At 36.4% G+C, this 17,761-nt stretch overlaps 1 protein-coding gene across 2 annotated transcripts in view; it reads left to right on the top strand.

The window, feature by feature from the left end:
- SMC3 (structural maintenance of chromosomes 3) overlaps positions 1-16,626 on the top strand; it is a 36,204-nt gene extending 19,578 nt beyond the window's left edge. For both annotated transcript variants that reach the window (XM_030807233.1, XM_030807237.1), the window contains 16 exons: positions 1,608-1,711; positions 1,896-1,995; positions 2,419-2,579; positions 3,004-3,145; positions 5,099-5,249; positions 8,416-8,568; positions 10,145-10,296; positions 11,647-11,805; positions 12,430-12,537; positions 13,019-13,127; positions 13,647-13,894; positions 13,972-14,184; positions 14,491-14,682; positions 14,840-15,017; positions 15,201-15,307; positions 16,225-16,626. In XM_030807233.1, the coding sequence (XP_030663093.1) occupies positions 1,608-1,711; positions 1,896-1,995; positions 2,419-2,579; positions 3,004-3,145; positions 5,099-5,249; positions 8,416-8,568; positions 10,145-10,296; positions 11,647-11,805; positions 12,430-12,537; positions 13,019-13,127; positions 13,647-13,894; positions 13,972-14,184; positions 14,491-14,682; positions 14,840-15,017; positions 15,201-15,307; positions 16,225-16,296 (2,349 nt within the window). In that variant the 3' untranslated portion in view covers positions 16,297-16,626. The remainder of the gene's footprint in view (positions 1-1,607; positions 1,712-1,895; positions 1,996-2,418; positions 2,580-3,003; positions 3,146-5,098; positions 5,250-8,415; positions 8,569-10,144; positions 10,297-11,646; positions 11,806-12,429; positions 12,538-13,018; positions 13,128-13,646; positions 13,895-13,971; positions 14,185-14,490; positions 14,683-14,839; positions 15,018-15,200; positions 15,308-16,224) is intronic.
- The last annotated feature ends 1,135 nt before the right edge of the window (positions 16,627-17,761 follow it).

Raw genomic sequence — 17,761 nt, 5'->3', positions numbered from 1 at the left:
AAGATGTTAAAAGTCATTCTGATTATCCAAGATTTTTTGAGACAGAGTCTCGCTCTGTCACCAGGTTGGAGTGCAGTGGCACAATCTCGGCTCACTGCAACCTCCCCCTCCGGGGTTCAAGTGATTCTCCTGCCTCAGCCTCCCCCAGTAGCTGGGACTACAGGCGCGTGCCACCACGCTTAGCTAATTTTTGTATTTTCAGTAGAGACGGGGTTTCACGATGTTGCCCAGGATGGTCTCGATCTCTTGACTTCATGATCTGCCCACCTCGGCCTCCCAAAGTGCTGGGATTACAGGTGTGAGCCACCGTGCCCGGCCAATCTAAGATTTTATGACTCAGTAGTAACATTGACTTTTTGTCAGTGGAATTAGTAGTAACATTGACTTTTTTGTCCATTAAAATTTTGGACAAAAAGTGTTACTACTGAGGACAAATAATTGTTAGTACTCTGTGGGAATATTTATAATTACTTTGATATCTGACAATAATTAGTTATAATACAAACAGATGAATGTAATTACCTCATGAAGCAGTTTGAAGCCCTTCCCCTGAAGGATGATCTTCAGATTTATTTTGCTTGTCTTACTGCTTCCCAATAAGGCAAGGATTTTTGTTTGCTTTGGTCTTTGATGGTTCCCCAGCTCTTCTAAGAATGCCTGGTACATACTGGGCTTTTGGTAACTTCACTAAGTGGATGAAGTGTCAGCTTCCTTAAACTCTAGCCAATGAGGATATTGGATTTTTTCAGCTCAGTATAATCTAAATTAATGAATACAGTTCATTAATTCTTAAGGAAACAGCATCTTACGTTAGGTTCTTATAGATTTCATATAGGTTCTGCCAAGATTTTTAACTCATTTTTCTTGAATGTTAAATAGTTGAAAACGGTTATGTTCTGTTGCGTGTGTGTAGAGGGGGGCAGTATGAAAGTATATAATGCAGTATTATGAGAACTTAGAATTTTTTTTTCTAAAATTCTGGAGTGTATATTATAGAAATAGGAAAATTTAGATCACTAATGAGCAAATTAACTTTTATTTTAGCAACATGTTTTAGAGTATTTAATGGTTTGTGTTTTCTGGTGGTATGCTCTTTTGCCTAAAGACAACTTTTAAAAACTGAAATTGGGCTGGGCGCGGTGGCTCAGGCCTGTAATCCCAGCACTTTGGGAGGCTGAGATGGGCGGATCACAAGGTCAGGAGATTGAGACCATCCTGGCTAACACGGGGAAACTCCGTCTCTACTAAAAATACAAAAAAAAAAACCAAACAAACTGAAATTGGATTTTTCAACAGCATCATTGAGGTATAATTCACATACAGTAAATTGTACATATTTAGTGTACATCATTTTTCCTAGTCAGGAAAGTGGTAAAAATTAAGTATATAATTTGATGAGTTTTGACATACATATATATCTGTAAAACCATCACCATAGTTAAGACAATAAACATGTTTATTACCCAAAAGTGTTTTCCATACCCCTTTGTAATTCCTCCCTCACCTTTTGTCCCCTTCCCCCATCCATCTGCAACCACTGTTCTGCTTTCTATCAGTGTAGATTAGTTTGTTGAAATTGAATTTTAAATTTATTTTTATTTCCATAGAAACTGGACCAGGATCTTAATGAAGTCAAAGCTCGAGTAGAAGAACTGGACAGAAAATATTACGAAGTAAAAAATAAAAAAGATGAACTACAAAGTGAAAGAAAGTTAGTATAGACTAAAATATGCATTAATGTTTTCAGTAATGTTCGTTACTAGCTGTTATGTGGTCTTTAAGTTACAAGTTAACCGGTCAGGGTTGTTTTCTGTTATTTTGATTCTAAACTGTATACTGTTAATGCATCCTCATATGTGTTTAAAATTAAAGATGGTCTACTTTTTATTTATTAGCTACTTGTGGAGAGAAGAGAATGCAGAACAGCAAGCACTTGCTGCTAAAAGAGAAGATCTTGAAAAGAAGCAACAACTTCTTAGAGCAGCAACTGGAAAGGTGGGCAGGTTCCTTTCATCACCTCTGTTTACACTCAGTCATTGAGTTAATCGTTACATAATAATTTTTTACCTTTCAAGGTGTAGGTCATGGGATCCAAGTGATAAATAGGAGTCCAAATTATATTCTAAATATGAAATGATAGAGATTAAATTGTTTTATTACTACACGTACTATTAATAGTAACACTTTTGATGTTCAGATAAAGAGCCCATTTTTAACACTACTGTTATAGAACAGAACCTATCATATAAGGTGTTACCTGTAGTTGGCATATCGTGAGGAGGTGATGTGTTTGTTGGAGAGGATGTTTAGTTTAATCACTAGTATATTTTTAAAACGTATGGTGTTGTGGGCTCATTCCTTACCAGGAGTGCCATTGATGATATTATTTTAACATTTTTCATTTCTGACAATTTACAGGCCATTTTAAATGGAATAGACAGCATAAACAAAGTGCTAGACCACTTTCGTCGAAAAGGAATAAACCAGCATGTTCAAAATGGCTATCATGGTATTGTAATGAATAACTTTGAATGTGAACCAGCTTTCTACACATGCGTGGAAGTCACTGCTGGAAACAGGTTAAAGCTTTGCTTAATATTTAGCATTTTTAGAAGAGGGAATAAGAATAGCTTAAGAAACAACTTTTGTAGTTTTTGTACAACGTATCTTCCATTATCTTTTTATATCTCGGTTCCTTATTTAACTTTCTAATTAAAGAAGTAGATGCTAAGTATTTGTTCCTAATTATAGAAGCTAGAACTTTCCTCTTTTGGGAGTTTCTCCCTCCCCGCCATTGGAATTTTTAAAGTAGTCTTAGTTTCCAAAATTATTTGGATTATATAGGAAAAAATTGTTTGATGCTTAAGTGTTTATAACACTTTAAAAGTGCACACCTTTAGTCCCAGCTATGCAGGAGGCTGAGGTGGGAGGATTGATCAGTTTGGGCAACATGGGGAGACCCTGAGTACCAATAAAGATTTGTCTTACTCTGTTTATATTTAGGTTATTTTATCACATTGTTGATTCAGATGAAGTCAGCACGAAGATTTTAATGGAGTTTAATAAAATGAATCTTCCTGGAGAGGTTACTTTTCTGCCTCTTAACAAGTTAGATGTCAGGGATACAGCCTATCCTGAAACCAATGTGAGTCATTGTGTGATAAGGTGTATTTCTCTTTTATAATGTTATTTTTTATCACATAGTCTAACACATGCTAGTGCCCAGGCACTACACACTGGGATTCAGTGGTCTATGAGATAAAAATATCTGTCTTCCCATGGACCTTAGTGCTGAGTGGGTTTTGGGGAGGGAGACAGAAGTCACAGCCATGATTGGTGTGGTGATGCACGCCTGTAATCCCAGCTACTTGGGAGGCTGAAGTGGGAGGATCATTTAAAAAGAAGAGAAAAAAGCTAAGATATGAAACAAATCATTGCAAATGTGCAGTGTTGAAAGCATAAGTACAGGATACTTTGAGAGCATATCTGGGCGTGACATAATTAAGGTTAGGGAGTTGGAGAAAAATTCCCAAGGAACTGTCATGTAAAGATTTAAAGTGTCTTGATATACTTTAAAAATAAATGAAAAAAATGGCTAGTAAGGTGATAGACTTTGGAAGCATAATACTGCTTTTGTTGGTAACAAAAGTGCACTTTAGGTGGATTAAAAATATTCTTCTGACACCATTCTTAGAACAGTGTAATTGCTTTGAGTTACCTGACTTCAGAATGTTTATAGTAGTATCAACTGTTTTACCATCCTCTGAAGTTAAAGCTGAAACCCCATGAGAATGATCAATAATTTAAATGGAACATTAAGAATCTTGTAAGCTATCAAAGGGTCTGGCTTTTTCTGCTATCACATCTACAAATTGTCTTTGAAGTTTGGGTAAGAAAAATTGAGTCTCAAAAACATGATGTATGAATGGAACGAGACACAAAGGAACACATGGAGCGTGGTTCCATTTATGCTGCATAAACAAAACCAAACTTAGGGCCGGGCTCGGTGGCTCACACCTGTAATCCCCTCACTTTGGGAGGGGGAGGTGGGCAGATCACCTGAGGTTAGGAGTTCAAGACCAGCCTGGCCAACATGGCAAAACCCTGTCTCTACTAAAAATACAAAAAATTAGCTGGACATGGTAGTAGGCACCTGTAATCCCAGGTACTTGGGAGGCTGAAGCGGGAAAATCGCTTGAACTGGGGAGGCAGAGGTTGCAGTGAGCCAAGATCATGCCGCTGTACGTCATCCTGGCAACAGAGCAAGACTCTATCTCAAAAAAAAAAGAAAAAAAAAAATACAGAACTGGGAAGTGCAAGGAAGTGATTAGCACAGTCATGGCAGTGGTCGTTTCTGGCAGGTAACCACTGTAGGTAACTGCTTTGTGATTAGGAAAGGAGCACACCCATGACTTCTGGGGTTTCAGCAGTGCTCTGTTTCCTGTGCTGTGTGGTGGTTATGTTGGTGTTCTCTTTATTAATTTGCACTGAATACTTAAGTACATTTTTCTGTATATGGGATATATTTTCATAATTTTTAAAATCCTGTTCTAACAGTTTAGGAGAGAGAAAATGAAATTTTATCCAACAAAATATTTTCCTGAATATCTAATTTAGATCTATAAAATATGTAAAATTAAAACATTTTGAGGAAATACTATTTATATTTAGCCCTTTTATGTGAGAGATATTATCGTAAGTTTTGCATATATTAACTCATTTAGTCTTCACAACTTTATAAGGAAGGTATGTATTATCTATGATTTTGTAGATAAAGTAACTGTTATCTGAGGAAGTTAAGCAACTTGTCCACAGCACACATCTGATAAATGGTGAAACTAGTGTTTGAATTTGGGCAGTCTAGCTTCAGAACCACTAAACTCTTTAGCACTATTAGGCTCTACTATTGAAAACCTTGATTACAAGAGCAAAAGGATATTCTAGTGGAATGAGTCTTCTAACTACTTCAGGGAAAACCCCAATGGTTTTGAAATATAATGGTGTTGATGGTTTATTTGTATTTCATAAAGATGTAATTTCATAATTCTAAGTTTTTAGTTAACTGTGTTGTGATCTGTTGACAAAATTTCATTTTTAGGATGCTATTCCTATGATCAGCAAACTGAGGTACAATCCCAGATTTGACAAAGCTTTCAAACATGTGTTTGGAAAGACTCTTATTTGTCGTAGCATGGAAGTTTCAACCCAGCTGGCCCGTGCTTTCACTATGGACTGTATTACTTTGGAAGGTTTGTAATACTAATTCTTAGCTTTAAACAGATAAATTCTAACAAGTCATTTAAAACATACAATCTGACTGGGCGCGGTGGCTCATGCCTGTAATCCCAGCACTTTGGGAGGCCGAGGCGGGTGGATCACCTGAAGTCAGGAGTTCAAGACCAGCCTGGCTAATGAGGCGAAACCCTGTCTCCACTAAAAATACAAAGATTAGCTGGGTGTGGTGGTGCACACCTGTAGCCCTAGCTACTCAGGAGGCTGGGGCAGGAGAATTGCTTGAACCCGGGAGGCAGTGGTTGCAGTGAGCCGAGATCGCGCCACTGCACTCCACCTTGGGTGACAGAGTGAGACTCTGTCTCAAAAAACAGAGACATATAATCTGTATAATATGTCACTTGAGCTGTATGCATGTCTGATGAATATATCTTAGAGTATTTTGGAGACATTCTGGTTTTGAGAGTATTCGAAAAATTCATCTTTTGCCTTTGGCCAGGCGTGGTGGCTCACATCTATAACCCCAGCACTTTGGGAGACCAAGGCAGGTGGATCACTTGAGGCGGGGAATTCAAGACTAGCCTAGCCAACATGGTGAAACCCCATCTCTACTAAAAATACAAAAAATTTGCTGGGTATGGTGGCACACACCTGTAATCCCAACTACTCAGAAGGCTGAGGCATGAGAATGGCTTAAACCCGGGAGGCAGAGGGTGCAGTGAGCCAAGATCACACCCCTGCACTCCAGCCTGGGTGATAGAGCAAGACCCTGTCTCAAAAAAAAAAAGAAAAATTTATTTTCAATTATTTTATCGTTTTTTAAATAGTTGATTTGTTCAATTAAGAGTCCAGACAGGGTTCGTACTTGATATTTAGTTGATGTCTCTGAAGTGTAATCATTTGGTATATAGCAGGGGTTCTTAACCTTTTTTGCAGTGTGGACTGCTTTGGCTGTTTGAAGCCTGTGGATCCTTCCTCACAATTTATTTATTTATATATTTATTTTACTTTTTTTCTTTTGCACAACAAAAGCCACATTCAACACAATTTTTAATGCATAAATTAAAATACTTTGGATCACAAAGGAGATGAATTGTATTGGCATGGTTATTTTAAAAAAAATTATATAATTCTTTAACGTATTCAAAAAAACAAGATTTAGTAGTGGGTCTAATAACTACCATAAGTTTGAAGTACTGATACATGTAAACAATATTTTGACATCTGACAAGTGTTATCTAATATGAAAATAGCTCCTCTTTTGGTAAAGGCACAGGTACTAATACTACTACTGTGGTTCTTGTCCTGTTCGTTATAGAAGGGAAATGCTAAATCTCATTTTGAGGTTAATAAAAATAAAGATGTAAATTTTTTTCCTACCCAAATCACAGATCTTCTGAATTTTATCTTTGGAATCCAGATTAAGAACCTCCGGTATATAGGTTTAGTTTACCTGCCCTCAGTTTTCTTTTTTTCCTCTTTGTTTGTTGAAGAAAGCAGGTAAACCCATCTCCCCCCAAGCTTTGTTTCTGTATATGTACATTTTGTTGTGGTTGTTTTTGAACTGTCCAAGAATAAGTAAAACATCATGACATGTCATCTCTAAAATTTAAGCATGCATCTCCTAACAATAAGAACGTTCTTTTGTATAGCCACAGTATCACTGTTACACCTAAGAAATTTAACATTAACCTAATATCCTCTAAAAAGTATCCATATTCAAATTTTCTCAATTATCCTAAAATATTTTCCTATTTAGGATTAAGTCAAGTATGCATATAGTGTCTTCTCTTTTTTTTTTTTTTTTTGAGATGGAGTTTCGAGCCCAGGCTGGAGTGCAGTGGCATGATCTCAGCTCACCACAACCTCCGCCTCCCAGGTTCAAGCGATTCTCCTGCCTCAGCCTCCCAAGTAGCTGGGATTACAGGCATGTGCCACTACGCCTGGCTAATTTTGTATTTAGTAGAGACGGGGTTTCTCTTTGTTGGTCAGACTGGTCTCGAACTCCTGACCTCAGGTGATCCACCTGCCTCGACCTCCCAAAGTGCTAGGATTACAGGCGTGAGCCACCATGCCCGATCTAGATTCTTTAAATATAAGACAGTTCCTCCTGCTCCCTTCTCCCCACCCAGAAAAATCCAGAAAAGTTCCATTTTCTGCATTGGTCTTATTGCTTCATCATTGTTTAAATATTGTTGGCATGAATGCTACATGAATGATATGTACTTATGGTGTCATATAATGTGTCCCATTGTTAGTGATACTAGGTTTGATCACCTGCAGATCTCTCCGTTGTAAAGGTATCCCTTTGCCCCTTTGTAATTTAATAATATGTGAGATTATTCTTCAAATCAGGTTCTCCCAACAACTTCACTAGTTGCTTTAGCACCTTTGTTGACTCTTGCCTGAATCAGTTATTACACTGGGGGGTTTCAAAATGGTGATTCTTAAATTCTGTCATTGCTGCTGCATTTATTAGCTGTCACTCTTCTGTAGAAAAGTCTCCACTTTTCGTTTTTTTTAAAACTATCACTGTGATTCATGAATTCTTTTAAAAATTCAATGTGTTATTACATTGGTATTATTTTGATGCTCAAATTTTCCCAAATATGGCCAGTGGAAATTTTAGGCTAGGTCCTGTGTCCTACTAATATTTCCTCTTTAGTCTTCACTTCCTTACTCTCTGGTAGATGTTCAGGTTCAACTGGATGGTCTTTTTTTTTTTTAAAGACTACAAATTTTGGCTGGGCACAGTGGCTTGACCCTGTAATCCCAGATACTTGAGAGGCTGAAGCAGGAGGATCACTTGAGGCCGGGAGTTCAAGAACCGCCTGGGCACATAGCAAGACCTGGTCCCTACAAAAAAGGTGTGGTGGTGCACACCTGTAGTTCTAGCCACTCAGGAGGCTGAAGCAGGAGGATCACTTGAATCCAGGAGTTTGAGGTTGCAGTGAGCTGTGACTGCACCACTGCACTCCAGCCTGAGCAACAGAGCAAGACCCTGTCTCAAAAAAAAAAAAAAAAAAAAACTAGCAGTGAAAAGCAAAATTTTTTCAGGGTGGTTTAAGTTCTTTTCAATTCTCATTATGTACTTAAAGCCTGTAGGTTAATTTTTTCATTGTAAGTCAATTTATCATTGAATAAAAAAGTTGTACAGACCTATTACATATGTTTTGTTTATAGGTGACCAAGTCAGTCATCGGGGTGCTCTAACTGGAGGTTATTATGACACAAGGAAGTCTCGACTTGAATTGCAAAAAGATGTTAGAAAAGCAGAGGAAGAACTAGGTGAGCTTGAAGCAAAGCTCAATGAAAACCTGCGCAGAAATATTGAAAATATCTTTTTGTTTTGTGCATGATAGATATTGTGGGGGAAGAACTGTGTTTTGGTTGCCATATATAATCTTTTGTTTTTTCACATATTAAAAATTTCTTGTGTTTTATTTAAGTTCAAGAGCTTATGTTTGTTTAGACTAAAAGCTATTTTAATGATTCTTTGCTTAAGTGTTAAGTAGCTAATACAATCAAGTCACTTGGAAGAAAAGAACCCATAGAACACCAAAATAAAGGTTGTATCAGGCAAAGAAAGAGGAAACTGAGAAGGATCAGTTCGTGAATTGTACAAGTAAAACCTTGGTAGTTTTTTTTTTTTTTTCCTTCTTCCCTGTTAAATTTACGTAAGCAAGAGATAATGTTTTAAGGAAGAGAGTGGGGGAGGCATCAGTAATGTTACATACTGCTTAGAAGTCAAATATATAAGGACTGGCAGTTCGTTTCACTTGTGCAGTGGCATAGGCCTGTAGTCCCAGCTACATGGAAGGCTGAGGCAGGAAGATCAGTTGAGCCTGGGAGGTGGAGGTTGCGGTGAGCTGAGATCGCACCACTGCACTCCAGCCTGGGTGACAAAGTGAGACCCTGTCTCAAAAAAAAAAAGGTGGCAGGGGAGGGTGAAAAATTAGATTTTACTGTCTTGAAGTTATTTGGTGCAGATTTAATATTAGTGGAGGAAATGGCTGTCAGATAACCAAGTCTGAGTAACCAGAGTTGTTTTTTTTTTACATAAAAGTGGTGCTACATGAGGAGTGGTTAGTTCAGTTCACAAACGAAACAATTGTGTATGTGGATTTTCTTAAACCACCATGGTGCTTTGGTATAAGAAGTACTTTATGTGTGCTTTGCATTTCGCCACACAAGTTGAAAAATATAGGTACTTGAGCATCAGGAATAGATACAAAGTTAATGATTTTTAACTGCTTCAGGTGAAACTGGCTTTTAAAAACTGCAGATTTATAACTTCTGTGCCATCAGTGCATGCACAGAAAAAGAAAAATAAGCACCTGAGCTTTGACCTTGGAGGGGTCTGCATATCACACTTTAAAGAACTGCCTGAATTTGGCAAGATGTTAGCACAGAGAGTATGGGGAAATACTGAGGAAAAGGAGGATGTTGACAGTGTATACCAGCTGTCTTCCTGTGTTTGATAATCCAGCTAGATTGAATTATTTCTTCTACACATGGCAAGAACTACTCTTCATACATAAACCCTTAACATAGTGCCTTAAGCGTAGTAACAGTAAACATTTGTTGAATGAAAAGATATTTAAAAGTATGTAATATTGTTAGATTTCACCTAACCTCCTTTATGGTTTTCCAATAATTTGTTTTGTATAACTTTTAGTAAAACAGTATACATGTTATTCTGAGAGTGAAATGGTGGGGTGAAATGTTTCAAGCTTCTTTATGATTGAACGCGTTTTGGGTAATGTAGTTCAGCATTGTTTTGGTCCATAAATCTGAGGACATAAATGTTATTTGGGGGTAAAGAAAAGGAAGGCATACATGGTGTTGTGTCTAAAAATAATTCAGAACATATATTTACAACCTGGAGATAATTTTCCTTAGCCTTGTATATGGATTAATAATGAAATTGATCAGTTGATGAACCAAATGCAACAGATCGAGACCCAGCAAAGGAAATTTAAAGCATCTAGAGATAGCATATTATCAGAAATGAAGATGCTAAAAGAGAAGAGGCAGCAGTCAGAGAAAACCTTCATGCCTAAGGTTCGTAAGTATATCTTTGGTTATAGATCAATTGTTACAGATTAATGATATGGATCATGCATTATATGGGTTATCCTTGAATTGTATGTTTCATTTTTGTTTGGACCCATACTTTTTTTTTTTTTTTGAAGACAGAGTCTCTGTCTCGCCCAGGCTGGAGTGCAGTGGTGCGTTCTCAGCTCACTGCAGCCTCCACCTCCTGGGTTCAAGCGATTTTCCTGTCTCAGCCTCCTGAGTAGCTGGGACTACAGATGTGCGCCACCACATCCGGCTAATTTTGTGTTTTTAGTAGACATGGGGTTTCACCATGTTGGCCAGGCTGGTCTCAAACTCCTGACCTCAGATGATCCACCTGCCTTGCCCTCCCGAAGTGCTGGGATTACAGGTGTGAGCCACCGTGCCCAGGCTAGACCCATACTTTTGGATATCTACATCTATTTTACCATTCTTAAACCCATGGATACCCAACGTCTCCTATTGTTGGCATGTCCAAACTTTCCACCTTCATTGAACAAATAGGCATTTGAAGCTATGACATAAGAGGACTGTCTGATGGTCAGTTTTTGTCAGTAACCATTTTTATCTGAAGCACAATGGAATTAGTTGAATATTTGATTCCGTTTTGTCCAGATTGTATTAAAATTAGAAAGCAAACTTACAAGTGATAGTGTGTTACTGGTCTCATAAACTTAGTTTTGACAAATCTTTTATGTAGTATAATACTAAAACTACAAAGAGCTTAAAAAAAAAAAAAGCGAGATGTGCCTACAGTTGTACCATCCTAACACATTCTGACAACTTTTTTTTTTTTTTTTGAGGGGGATGGAGTCTCGCCCTGTCGCCTAGGCTGGAGTGCAATGGCGTGATCTCGGCTCACTGCAACCTCCACTTCCTGGGTTCAAGCGATTCTCCTGCCTCGGCCTCCTGAGTAGCTGGAATTACAGGCGTGCGCCTCCTCACCCAGCTAATTTTTGTATTTTCAGTGGAGACGGGTTTCACCATGTTGGCCAGGCTCATCTCGAACTCCTGACCTCATGATCCACCCACCTTGGCCTCCCAGAGTGCTGGGATTACAGGCGTGAGCCACTGTGCCCAGCAACTTTTTGTTCTTATAATATGCCTGAAGATTTTTGTATAATTTAATCATGGAATATGATCTGTCCCACCCTGCCCCACCTATACTATTACATCATATTTTTCTTGTTGCTAGAGTCCTAATTACCAAATTAATAGGCACCTAATATTTGAGTTGATATGTCTATGTATTTAGCTCAAATATAGATTGTTTTAAAATTTGTACTATAATAACAGTGGCTAATACCTTACTAATAAATGGATAATGTCATATAGCAACGTAGCTTACAGAGTTTGGAGGCAAGCTTGCACGCTATGGAGTCTACCAGAGAGTCATTGAAAGCAGAACTGGGAACTGATTTGCTTTCTCAACTGAGTTTGGAAGATCAGAAGAGAGTAGATGCACTGAATGATGAGATTCGTCAACTTCAGCAGGTAAGTACACAGCTGACTTGGAAAAAAAAATTCGTTAGTAATTGGCTATTGTGAAAAGGGCCTTTCTTGCTAACTAGGGGAATATGAAAGAAAAGAACTGAGAAAATATTAAAATGAGGCTTGGACTTTTAATATACATAGGAGTAAATAATATTTTGTTTTTCTAAACCATTCTAGCTAGGTTAGGATTATACAAGAAATTTTCATTTCCTTAAAATTTAGTTAATTAGCATTACTTATTAGTTGTAAGTATTGCTGTGAGTTTGAGCTTGTTAGCCTTACCATATTTATCTTACTACCTTTACATATTTAATGTTTTAAGCATTTTAATTGATTTTTAAAACTGCATAGATGTAAACTACCAACACTGATTCTAAAAAATGAAAAGCAGTTAAAGAAACTGTTTTTGACAGCATGCGTTATAAAAAGAGCCAGCCACAAAAATTTAACATTATGAATTGATAAGAGAAAAATGAAGAAAGTATAGGGCTTTTTTGAAGAATATAACATACTAAACTTCATTGCAGCTCACGTGAGCACAAGTACTATAGAGGACAGCAGATGAGCACCATTCCTGTGTGTGAAATGTACATGCTTATGTAGACAACTTTTTCTTAATTCTAGGAAAACAGACAGTTGCTAAATGAAAGAATTAAATTAGAAGGTATTATTACTCGAGTAGAGACTTACCTCAATGAGAATCTGAGAAAACGTTTGGACCAAGTAGAACAGGTGTGTATGTGTGTGTGTGTTTTTTTTTTTTAAGGGCTCCTTGGTGGCCATGACCTATTCCAAGTGGTTATATCAGAGGCTCTGATTGAAAGCATGGGCTTTGGGGACCGAAAGCTTAGTGTCTATGGGCCTTGGGTTGGAATTCTGCCACCTAGTGTGTGATTTTGGACAAGTCACTATTTCTAAGCCTCAGTTTCTTGTAAAAATTAAGCATTATCATACTTGTTTTATATAATTGCTATCCTGGCATATTCTAAGTACTTAGTAAATGTTAATATTTTTTCAGTGGTGTTAGATGCTTAGAAATTTTCTAGTAATTATGTCTTTTTTTCTTCCTTTTAATGGGTACTTCTAAGTATTTGTAATTATATGAAGTATTTATATTTTTTGGTTTTCTTGAATGTTTATTCAGACAATAGCTATAAAAAATTTTGGCAGTCATAACATTTGAAACTAATGGAATTTGTATTTTTTGTTACAGGAACTTAATGAGCTGAGAGAGACAGAAGGGGGTACTGTTCTCACTGCCACAACATCAGAACTTGAAGCCATCAATAAAAGAGTAAAAGACACTATGGCACGATCAGAAGGTGAATTTTTATGTAGTAAAATTTTGTTTATATGCATGTTTTATAAAATTGTTTACTACAGAATGAAGTGTCCAAATAGGCAGAAGCATTACTAATCGTTTTTTGTTTTCCATTATAAACAATGTATAGCGAACGGAATTTAGTAAGTTGACTATAAATAGTAACTTTTGTTTTACTGAAATGTTTTGACAATTTTGAGACCATAAATGATTCATTTTGTTGATCAAATATGAAATACCTGACTCAAGTTTCTCTTATCACTTAGTTGCTCGAAAATAATGGTAGTTTATAAGCATTAACATTGAATAGTGAAAATTATAATTTGAGTGACTCATACATACTTCTAATTTTGTGCTGACTTAACGTGGAGTTCATAAATTTTCACAGAAAATTTTAAACACTGACAAAACCTAAAACCTATTTTGGTAGGTTTGATCATAAAAATCTTTACTCAACATATAACACTGGCTTTAAAATAGGTATTATAGCCTAATTTTGCTTTTTCCACCCCCTTCTTAGATTTGGACAATTCCATTGATAAAACAGAAGCTGGAATTAAGGAGCTTCAGAAGAGTATGGAGCGCTGGAAAAATATGGAAAAAGAACATATGGATGCTATAAATCATGATACTAAAGAACTGGAAAAGATGACAAATCGGCAAGGCATGCTATTGAAGAAGAAAGAAGAGTGTATGAAGAAAATTCGAGAACTTGGATCACTTCCCCAGGAAGCATTTGAAAAGTACCAGACACTGAGCCTCAAACAGGTTGGTTTTAAATTTGAAGTCTTGTTACAAATTGCTTAGTATATAAATTTATATGAATACATATTTTCTCTTTATAGTTGTTTCGAAAACTTGAGCAGTGCAACACAGAATTAAAGAAGTACAGCCATGTTAACAAAAAGGCTTTGGATCAGTTTGTAAATTTCTCCGAGCAGAAAGAAAAGTTAATAAAGCGACAAGAAGAGTTAGATAGGGGTTACAAATCGATCATGGAGCTGATGAATGTACTTGAACTTCGGAAATACGAAGCTATTCAGTTAACTTTCAAACAGGTATGTTTTGCTTTGTAGTTTAAAACATACACACAGAGGACAAAAGCTTCAGCTCTTTTCAGTTTGTGAAGATTTTAAAGCTTTTTTCCTCATTAACAGGTGAATCTAATACATGTGAACAAACCTAGCTTATAGGTTTACAGTAACTTGAATGTTTTACACAGCCCTTAGAAGGAGGATCTAGTCTGTTATCCTTGTTCTTAAGATTAAAAAATAATTGGTTGCTTTTAAATATTCTACTTAAGTGTTATATATAATTCTACCTAAGCAAAATTTATATTTCAATCTGCTTTTTTTTGTTTTAAGGTATCCAAGAACTTCAGTGAAGTATTCCAGAAGTTAGTACCTGGTGGCAAAGCTACTTTGGTGATGAAGAAAGGAGATGTGGAGGGCAGTCAGTCTCAAGATGAAGGAGAAGGGAGTGGTGAGAGTGAGAGGGGTTCTGGCTCACAAAGCAGTGTCCCATCAGTTGACCAGTTTACTGGAGTTGGAATTAGGGTAAAATACCTTTATATTCCATTTTCCTCAGAGCATTACCACAATAGAATTTATAGTATCTTTTGCAAATCTGATTGGTGCATTATATGCAAGTTACTTTTGAAAGATGGTGGTGATTCTACCCTTTAGGATATTAACTCATAATGTTTATTCTTAGGTGTCATTTACAGGAAAACAAGGTGAAATGAGAGAAATGCAACAGCTTTCAGGTGGACAGAAATCCTTGGTAGCCCTTGCTCTGATTTTTGCCATTCAGAAATGTGACCCAGCTCCATTTTACTTGTTTGATGAGATTGACCAGGCTCTGGATGCTCAGCACAGAAAGGCTGTGTCAGGTACAGTTTCAGTACAGTTTTGGTTTTATATTTAACAATAAGCTGGTAATATTTGCTGATGTATGTATGAAAAAATCAAATTCAGGCAGTTTTGAATTTTAGTAAGAGTAAAGATAGTTGCTTTTTAAATTTTCAGATCTGCTGAAAAGAGAAATTTGTTAAAGCACTGTTTTCTTTTTACAGATATGATTATGGAACTTGCTGTACATGCTCAGTTTATTACAACTACTTTTAGGCCTGAACTGCTTGAGTCAGCTGACAAATTCTATGGTGTGAAGTTCAGAAATAAGGTAATTTTATTTTACATTGAGTTTAAGTTTGTATTTAGTCAATTATATTTATTGAATTCTGGTTTTATGTTACTTAAATAGTGAAAGAAAACTTAGAAAGTCTTTGCTTATCTGATGTCTTTGTGAAGAAAGAACTTTTCCTTCAAATAACTGTGAAGTTTAGCAGTATTTTATGGCATTGCATTGGTTTTATTTTCATTGGCATTAAACAATATCTTTCTGTCCAGTCTATTCAGTGCTTCTGTAATGCACAGTCTTTAACAATTACATATGTTCATTTGTATGGACTGCATAGCTCTTCCTGGGTGTCTTCCCAACCTTAAAATTCTTGATGAAATAGCAAAGTAATAGAAAGTGAACAAAAAGGTAGTTTAGATGTTTAGGCATGATATTTATTTCTTCAGAGCATTAAAATACCTATTTTTTAAATCCATGCGTTGAACAAACACAACTGTAAATAAAGGTTTTGTAAGTCAGTGCTTCAGAATTATTTTCCTTCATATGTAAAATACAGGTGATAGGCCGGGCACAGTGGCTCACGCCTGTAATCCCGGCACTTTGGGAGGCCAAGGCAGGTGGATCACCAGGTCAGGAGTTTGAGACCAGCTTGGCCAGTATGGTGAAACCCCCATCTCTACTAAAAATACAAAAATTAGCTGGGCATGGTGGCGTGCACCTGTAGTCCCAGCTACTTGGGAGGCTGAGGCAGAAGAATTGCTTGAACCTGGGAGGCGGAGGTTGCAGTGAGCCAAGATGGTGCCACTGCACTCCAGCCTGGGCAACAGAGCAAGACTCCATCTCAAAAAAAAAAAAAAAAATTAAAAAAAAATGTAGGTGATAGGCTGTATATATTTACCCTATACAATGCAAACACTGATGTATTTAACAGATTTTTGTTTTTAACATTTATTCTGCAGGTTAGTCATATTGATGTGATCACAGCCGAGATGGCCAAAGACTTTGTAGAAGATGATACCACACATGGCTAGTTGGAAAATACTACCTACTGGTTTGGGAGATGTGTATAGTAATATGATTCTCATACCCAGGAACTGTAAATTTAAACCTAAATATTTGGCCAATAGTTTTCAGACTTAAAGCATCATAGTCCTTTTATATTTGTCTTTGTATTTTATAAGATACTCTGTAATGTCATGTTTGTACTTATAGTTTAAGAATTTAATTTCCTGCACAACTTTTTGTAAAATGTTCTCCTATTTTAAATGTTTTGAAACACGCTAAATATTCTTTCCTAATTATTTTATCACTTATACTGCCTTTTTTATAGCTTCAATTAAATAATCGGTTTTATGACTAATTTAGTGTTTTGTGTGGCTTTTCATTTGTCACAGTCTCTTCCAGTGAGAACACTAATCAGATTGGATGTAAGGCCTCATTTTAACTTAATCACCTCTTTAAAAGGCCTGTCTCCAAATACAGTTAAATTTGAGGTATTGAGGGTTAGGACTTCAACATGTGAATTTGGGAAGGGAAGCACAAAATCAGCCCCTACCATGGTATATTTATCATTGATATATTACTATCAACTAAACTCAAGATTTTTATTCAGATTTGACTAGTTTTTCCACTAAGGCCCTTTTTCTTTTCTAGGATCCCACAGAGGATACATTACATTTACTTATCTCCTCTAGTCTGTGACAATTTCTCTGTCATTGTTTATCATATCTTGACAATTTTGAGAAATATTCAGATATTTTGTAGAATGTCCCTCAAATTAAGTTTGTCTAATGTTTTTCTCATGGTTAGATTGGAGCTAATACCACAGAAGCGAAGTATTCTCATTACCTCATATAATAGTACATATTATGAACATGTTTTATCACTGATGTTTACCTTGATCACCTACCCAACATTGTATTTGCCAGGTTTCTTTTTTGTGAAGTTACATTTTTTTCCCTTTCCATACTACTATTTTCTTTGAAAGTAGGTCTTTAAGTGCAGCCCTCACTGGGGGTCTCCTGTGACCCTGGAAAACTAATAGTCCTCGTAGCTTTTTGTAGATTGAGATTTTCTACATAGACAGTCATGTCATTTGCAAGAAAGAGGCAGTTTTATTTCTTCCTTTTCAAATATTTAATTTCTTTTTCTTGTTGATTTCCCCTGGCCTGAGTTTATACTGGTTATCTGCAGGAGAATTTGTTAGGAGGTACTCTTCCATCACTGGAAACCAGAAATATCTAAAGACATACTTTTAAAATAAAGAAATAGTAATGGGACTTTAAATTGAATTTAAAAATATGAGTTTACTTTGGGTTTTCATTTTGACTGGCTGAATCTTTAAATATTCAGTGTATTATTTATACTTTATAGCTTTGCTATAACATAACTGATCTGTAATAAGAGAATTTGGTATATGTTCTATCTACGACTCCATTCAAAGGGTTATGTAACTATACTATCTAATATTTCTACCATTTTTCTTACACATTTACC

The sequence above is a fragment of the Nomascus leucogenys genome, chromosome 3 (genome assembly GCF_006542625.1).
Source record: "Nomascus leucogenys isolate Asia chromosome 3, Asia_NLE_v1, whole genome shotgun sequence".
Taxonomy (NCBI): domain Eukaryota; kingdom Metazoa; phylum Chordata; class Mammalia; order Primates; family Hylobatidae; genus Nomascus; species Nomascus leucogenys.
Note: the sequence above shows the minus strand (reverse complement) of the source record. Positions and strands in the feature narration are given on the sequence as shown.